At 30.1% G+C, this 7763-nt stretch overlaps 1 protein-coding gene across 1 annotated transcript; it reads right to left on the bottom strand.

The window, feature by feature from the left end:
- Window positions 1-1111: 1111 nt before the first annotated feature.
- On the bottom strand, window positions 1112-2743 carry LOC120073990 (transcription factor MYB41-like). The gene is made up of 3 exons (XM_039026943.1): window positions 2494-2743; window positions 2218-2347; window positions 1112-2118 (listed from the first exon to the last, which is right to left on the bottom strand). Exons 1-3 carry the CDS (start codon window positions 2627-2629, stop codon window positions 1236-1238), a joined length of 1149 nt encoding a protein of 382 aa, XP_038882871.1. The 5' UTR covers window positions 2630-2743; the 3' UTR covers window positions 1112-1235.
- Between the last annotated feature and the right edge of the window lie 5020 nt (window positions 2744-7763).

Genomic DNA, 7763 nt, shown 5'->3' with positions numbered 1-7763 from the left:
TTATGAAAATGGATATACTCATAATTAATTATAATCTAAAATATAATAATATTTGAACTTTTTTTTAAATTTTTTTATTTTTTTATTTTTTTTATTTTTTTTTATCAATTTAGTACCTAACCTTTCAAAAAGTTAGACTTTCCTCTGTTTCTTTTTTCTCCATCAAGTCAATGTTATCATAAAATGATACCATAATATCAATATGGATAATTTTGTTGAGTAAAAAAAAACAAGACATTATCACTCACTTCTAAAATAGTAGATATGCGCTTATATTATGTAAACTATGGTAATTAACTTCTCATATATACAAAAATATGGTCTAAATTACCAATTTAGTTTATTGTGTCTATTTGATTCCAACTTTGAAAAGTATGTAATATGTTATTAAATTTTTAGTTTGGTGTCAAATAGGTTATTAACCAATTCGATGTTTTTTTAAAATTCATAGACCTATAATAATATATAAAGGGAAAATAATTATAAACGATAAAATTGTTGAAAATATTTACAAATACAACAAAATATCACCGTCTAGCTGCGATAGACTGTGATAGACCAGATTGTGATAGACCGCAATAGACTACTATTTGTGTCTATCATGACACAGATACACACAGATATAGTCTATTGGACCGCAATAGACTATGATATTTTGTTATTATTGTAAATATTTTGGTTTATTTTTCTATATTTGAAAATAACTCTTTATAAAATTGAAAGGGAGGATCCTATTAAACATAAAATTCAATTTTATATTTCATAAATCACTAAATTATTAAAGATTTCAAACAATGTTAAGAGAACTTTTAGATACAAAATTGAAAGTACATAGATCTATTAGACATCTTTAAAGTTGAAAAATTTATTAAACATAAAGTAAAAAAATCTGGAGACTAAATTTATAATTTCATTTGAAAAAAAAAATCAAACAGAAAATGAAAGTATGGTAATTTAAACCGTCGATCCCAAAATAATTAATATATGTCAATAATCTCCGAGCTATGCTCAACTCATGTTGACATAAATTCATCCATAAATAGTCTAAAAATAAAAATAAATAAAATCACAAGGGAGAAAATTGAGAGAGACCCACTAAAAAGAAAAGAAAGACAGAACATGGTCTAAATTATACATTTAGGCACATAATTAAAATCATTGGAAAAATTTTACAAGGCATCATTTCTAAAATTAAAGCCTCTATGATAATATTAATGGGGCTAATTGATTGGGAATTACACGAAGGGATTAACATCCAAAAAATCGGGGATTTCAAACTTGAAAAATTGGCTGCAGTAGCTTTCTTTCTCATCTTGATCAGTCCCATTCCCATTGGCTGTACTGAAATATGTTGAATTTGAGTTCAATGGCGTTGGGCTCGAATTCAGAGTCGAATTTTCCGGCGACGGCTCCATAATTTGTTCATGAAACTGTTCTTGATCTTCATGTGAACCATAAAAATCGTAACTTTGAAACTGATCCACACACTGTTCTAAAGGTGAGTAATTAAAACCATTCAAATTATTATTATTTGAGGCTATTTCGTCATTTGGGTGTTGGCAATTTTGGGAGTAAAACTCAGAGGTGAAATTTGATGATGATGGGAATAATAATTGGTGGCCGGAGGAATAATAATAGGGAGTTTCTCCGCCGCAAGAGGTGGCGGTGGATGGGCTGCAACCGGCGGAGACTTCATGGAGCGGCGGAAGAGCTGGGGTTTGGTCAATTTGTTGTTGTTGTTGTTGTAATTGTAACTGAGAGATGATCATGTGGGAATATTGTTCTTGATTTTCAATGTTTTGTAGCAGAAAATTTGGAGTTTGATGTTGAGAGATATTGTTAGAGGACATGAAATTGCTGGCCAATCTAAGAATTTCAGGGTTAATTGAGTTATGAATTCCAATTAACCTTGAGAAATTGTTCATTTGGGAATTGGGAGTATTATTATCGTAAAAAGTTGACCCTAAAATGGAAGATAAATCAAGAAGATCAAGCCTTGGGTTGTGGGTTATCGGGTCAATTCCCATTCTCAACAATCTTTTTCGAATGTGGGTGTTCCAGTAGTTCTTTATTTCGTTGTCTGTTCTTCCTGGTAATCGAGCAGCTATGGCAGACCATCTAACAAAATTTAAAATCCCAAATTAGAGAAACTAAAATAAACACTACTCCTAGGGAAATTTCATTTTTCTTTTAAGTTATAAAATTTGTGGAACTTACTTGTTGCCCAAAATGCTGTGAAGTTGAATAATTGTTTCTTCTTCCTCAAATGAAAATCTTCCTCTCTTAATATCCGGCCTCAAATAGTTTGTCCATCGAAGACGGCAGCTCTTTCCACATCGTTGTAGACCTAAAACCACAGCAAATGATAAACAATATGAAAAAAAGATTAAATTCTTACAACTAATTTGTAATAAATTTGAAAACTTTATGGATTTAGAGAAAACCCAATTGAAAAATGCAAGCAAAAAAATGAAGAGATTAAGAGAATAGTACCTGCATTTTTGGGAAGAGTTCTCCAGTTTCCATAGCCATGTTTGTGAATATAATCAACAAGTTTCTGATCTTCTTCAGGAGTCCATGGACCTTTCTTCAGACCTTCTTTTTCACAGCATGGGGTTCTTCCCATCATGTGCGTTAAAACTTGTGGAGTTTGGATAAAATTTGAATATGAATTTTAATGTTTAATAAAAAGGAGTTTGATGAGAGAGTGAAAAATTATGGATGAATTATATGTAGGGACCTAATTGGTATGAAACTCTATAAATAGAAGATTGGGGAAAGGAAGTCAAATGGGTTCGGTGCCGTCCACTGTTTATTACTTTGGGTGAAAACGATGACGTGTCCTTTTTTCTTTTTTTCCTCTTAAATTGAATTTACCAGTCTAATTTCTAGATTAATGAGAGGATTTTTTTTTTATTTTTTATAATAATGATATGATAATTATGTAAATCATATGGTATTATTTTGTGAAAGCTACATCACTTTCTAGTCTTCACATTATAAAAATATAGCTGTCACTGACGTGGTGAAGCCACGTGGCCCATCTTCTTCATACATCCTATTGCGCCACCCTCCATTGCTTTTTTTTTCCTCTCCTCTTTACTTGCGTGGCTTCCTCTCATTGGCTACTCCAATTAGTCAACATTTTCCCCTCTCAACTCCATTAAATAAAAATAAATAAATAAAATTGTTTGATAAGCTGAAAAAATTTAGTTGTAGTTTTTGTACTCTCAATCACATTGAATACTTTTTTAGTTAACAATCTAACTTTAATAAGTAGAATTTTAGTTCTATACCTTATAATTTGTAACAATTTACTTCTTACGGTAAAAAGATTAAGATTTAATGAAATTACTAAAATATTGAGACTAAATTGTTACAACTTTTAAAGTATAAGAATTAAATTGTTATCTATTACAATTTGAAGACTAAAATGTAACAAATTTAAAACTATAGAAACTAAATCGTCATCAACAAAAGTTTAAGGATCAAATTATTACTTTTATGAAAGTTTAGAGATAAAAATATATTTTAACTAAAAATATATTTATGGTATGAATTATGAAAATAACTTCTTCTTTTTTTTCCCTCATGGGATAGTGATAGAAAAGGGGTTGTATTGAACCAACCAATTTGTTACACGATAAGGCTTATCAACCTCCGCACGCTATTGAAAAATGCTATTTTATTTTATTTTTATTTACAACTTTGTCTGCTCCGTAACAAGCATATCTCTTTGGCCAATTTAGGACAGTTTTCCAGTTAACATATACCTAAAGAGGAGAGAAAAAAAAAAAAAGTGAAGTTAATTTCCAAAAAACTAAAATATAAATACGTTGAAGATACATTATTATATATGTGTATATATTTATATGATATTGTGCAATTAATTGTTATAATAGTTATTTTAAATTAGATTAAAATAAATTTAAGAAGAAAGTGAAAACTTGAAGAAAAAAAAAATGTGGTTGAGTGACAAGAAGTAGAAGATGAAAATTGTAGAATGAAGGGGGTGTAAATCGTGATTTAGATAGTGAGAGAGAAGAGAAAAATAAAGATTTAATTACGTTTCGGGTTTTTTCTTTTAACTTTTTATGTTTTTTTTTTTATCATTTTTAATTTATTTTGTTTGGATTACTCAATTTAGGTAGACTTTTATGTTTCAGAGTGATTTTGAAATTGTTAAAATCACTTTTGTCATTTTTAAAAGGATTGTTAAATCACATATTGGCTTAATATTAGACATAATCACAATATATATCATAAATTTCGTTTATATCACAATATATCATATATATTATTTAATAGTCAGAAATCTCAATAAACCAAAATTTGTATATATCATAATAATATGAAGTGTAAAAACTCTCATTTATATTATATCAAATAAACGAATATATATCACAGTATATATCAAATTTCCTACAAAAGCTTAAAAAAAAACATATATTAGTGTATATCAAATATATATACCACAGTATCTATATCCCTATATATATGAGGAAGGGTTTTGAGAGAGAAATTGAAGAATATAGAAAGATGTGGATAAAAATTATGATTTAATATATTTTGCTTTAAAAAGTGCACCTCATTTAAAATCCGTCTCTCTTTCCTATTTTAAAATATGTATAATTAATTTATTAATGGAGACTAAGTGGTAATTTGACCATAATTTTATCATAGTTTTTTAAGGAAATTAGACATTCTTGTAAATAAAGAAAAGCTTGAACATTAATGAAATATAAGTCCTTAATTAGGATTTCATGTGTAGAAAGCCCTTTTTAAAATCACCGTAAAACATGTTTAATCCTTCAAAACAAATTTTGATGGTATAAAAATTGCATTTAAAAGTGTAAAACCGAAAATTAAATTAATTTTGAGTAATTAAAAGTGTATTTTCAAGTGATTTTGAAAATGAAAAAAGTGATTTTGATGATATTAAAATCATTCCGAAACAATCACTCAAATAAAATAGGTTGTGAGTTGAGCTTTTTAAGTGGTTGGACTTAAATTTGAAAACGAGCCAACGTATCTGTATTTGGAAGTAGATATATATATATATATCTGAATTTTTTTTTTTAAAAATAAGATACTTCAAATCACATATTACACAAGCGACAATTGTATTTGAATTAAATCGAGTCTTGTAAGCTATTAAATGTTGGTTTATGACCTATACTTAATTATGAATTTATGCAGTTTCTGGAAATATAAACGTTGTATATATTTTTCATGCTAAGTATTATATTGTTTTTCTTCAATATTTCCCACGAAGCACGTGATCAAAGTGAACAGAAAATATTCAATGGGCTAAGGAATGGAAGCTCAATCTGAAAGCTTCAAAAAGTTAGAAAAAGACCAAAAATTCGTCGGCGAAATGAATGCATTGTAACTTATAAGTAGAAATATTCAATCAATATAGCAACGGAAAAGAAAAAACGATAATTGTCCTTTTTAAAAGATACTCACGCTAATTATTACGTCGACTTTTATTCATTGGGTCCCTAAAAGGCCTAAAAAGCTAAAAGGCATTTTGATATATTTATGTTTTTTTTCAAACCTAGCATAAAGGTATACATGAGTTAAATTAGAACGTTTAATATTAATATTGTTGTTTTCAAAACTTATTAGAGAAATATTGTTGTTTTGGGAATTCAAGACTAGAAGTCGAGGGTTGAGAATTCGACTAATGTAGAGGTCAAGGTCGAACGTTGAGAACTCGACAAATAAACAAAAACTTGGAAACAATACGTAAATTAGGGTTGTCGAGGGTTGAAGTTTCGACAAACAAAGAAACACTTTAAAGTTGTCGAGGGTTGAAGTTTCGACATACATGGAGATCTCGCTAATTTTAGGATGAAGATCTCGCTCTAGAAGGGAATCTCGCTAATTTTGTATAGTCTTGACATACATAAGTCGAAACTTCAACACTCGACAAGCAGATTGTAAGAGAGAGCGAGATTGAAGGAGAGAGCGGCCATGACTAATGCTCTTTACACAATCAGGATAAGCTTAGTCTAATTAGTCCTATGCAATCATCCCATATCCTCAACATTTCTCATACATACGTTGTTAAAAGGTTTTAATTAATTTAACCATAAGAACTGTTTTAATTAATTTAACCATAAGAACTATCATTAATGGATGCTATGTTATCATTAATTAGTACACTTTGAATTAACTCAAGATGTTACATATCTGTAAGGTAAAATGTTCAAACTTCCATCTTTTATATAATTAAACTAAAAACAAAGGTTTAGTTATGCAAGTTACCACGCTCGAGAATGGACTTTCATCTAATATGATTTACATACAAACAAAATAACCAAAATTCTGAGAAAACAATGATAAATTCTCTCAGTAGGCAACGACTGAGATAAATTCAATATCGAATAAAATGGCGAAAGATTGATTTTCAGAGATGAGTTTGTATATTATTTCCATTGGAGCTTCCATTCTCCGAGATTGTAGGAGAGAGCGAGATTGAGAGTATCTCGCTGAACATCTCGCTCTATCTCTCAATCTCGCTCTCTCCTACAATCTTGCTGAACATCTCGCTCTCTCCTATTGTATATTCAATTTTTTTATAGTATAAAGTTGTACATTATTATTTTAATTAAATTGTACATTATTATTTTAATTAAGTTGTACATTATTCTTTTAATTAACTTTTACATTATTCCTTTAATTAACTTGTACATTATTCTTTTAATTAACTTGTACATAACTTTTAATTAACTTATCTTGTACATTATTTTTCTAATTAAGTTGTACATTATTCTTTTAATTAAGTTGTACAGTATTCTTCTAATTGAGAAACAAATATTTTTTTAATTGAGAAATAAATATTTTTTTTTTCAGATCATGGCTTTAAACCCAGGACCTGTTAATCCCGATGTTTTGTACGACCAGTCCATTCATCGATCATCTGTTGTATGGCGAGATCGTACTACTGGAGAAATATCTTGCAGGCGTCGAGAGGCAGTTCTCCAGCGCACTATCCCGCTCCACCCTCAAATACTACCGCTACTGCGCACATCTGGATTTTATGGGGTTGCTAAATTAGTATTTATTCAGTTGGACTGACATCTGATCACAACCTTGGTCAAGAGATGGAGGCCCGAGACGTATACATTCCATATATCTGTTGGAGAGTGCACTATCACTCTACAAGACATAGAAGTGTTGTTGGGGTTATCTGTTGACGGTGAGTTGGTCACTGGAGTGATGTATGATAACTGGTTAGAAGTTTGTCAACTGTACCTCGGTGTGACCCCATCTGCCGACAAGATTAAAGGATCGAGGTTAAGTTTAATATGGTTAGGAACACAATTTCGTCAGCTCACAGATGATGCAGACGAGAAAACCGTCATAAGATATGCGCGAGCATATATACTATAAATGATGGGTGGAAATCTGTTTTCCGATAAATCAAGTCATTTTGTTCACTTGATGTTCCTGCCACTGTTAGCTAACCTCCATGATGCGGGGCGGCATTTATGGGGTGGAGCATGCTTGGCATGGTTGTATAGACAACTATGCAAAGCAACAAGACCTGAGATTCGAGAGATAGCTGGGCCTCTCATACTTTTGCAACTATAGGCTTGGGAGCGATTTCCAACAATGGCTCCACAACTACATGTTAATGACGCTCAGTTAGTTGGACGAGCCTACGGTTTTCGGTATGTTGTTTTAATTCAATTTAATTTTTATATCACTGATCTAGTTAATTTAAATTTTAAATTATCAATTTAAAAATTTAG

Source organism: Benincasa hispida, chromosome 3 (genome assembly GCF_009727055.1).
Source record: "Benincasa hispida cultivar B227 chromosome 3, ASM972705v1, whole genome shotgun sequence".
NCBI classification, from domain to species: domain Eukaryota; kingdom Viridiplantae; phylum Streptophyta; class Magnoliopsida; order Cucurbitales; family Cucurbitaceae; genus Benincasa; species Benincasa hispida.
The sequence above is the reverse complement of the archived record's forward strand: the minus strand, read 5'-3'. Positions and strand labels throughout refer to the sequence as shown.

What these genes read in the sequence shown, in the direction of transcription:
- LOC120073990 (XM_039026943.1), bottom strand. Translation starts at nt 2,629, where the DNA reads ATGATGGGAAGAACCCCATGCTGTGAAAAAGAAGGTCTGAAGAAAGGT. An exon ending in AACTCTTCCCAAAAATGCAG is followed by an intron (nt 2,348 to 2,493) that starts GTACTATTCTCT and finishes CTGTGGTTTTAG; the next exon opens with GTCTACAACGATGTGGAAAG. An exon ending in CACAGCATTTTGGGCAACAA is followed by an intron (nt 2,119 to 2,217) that starts GTAAGTTCCACA and finishes AAATTTTGTTAG; the next exon opens with ATGGTCTGCCATAGCTGCTC.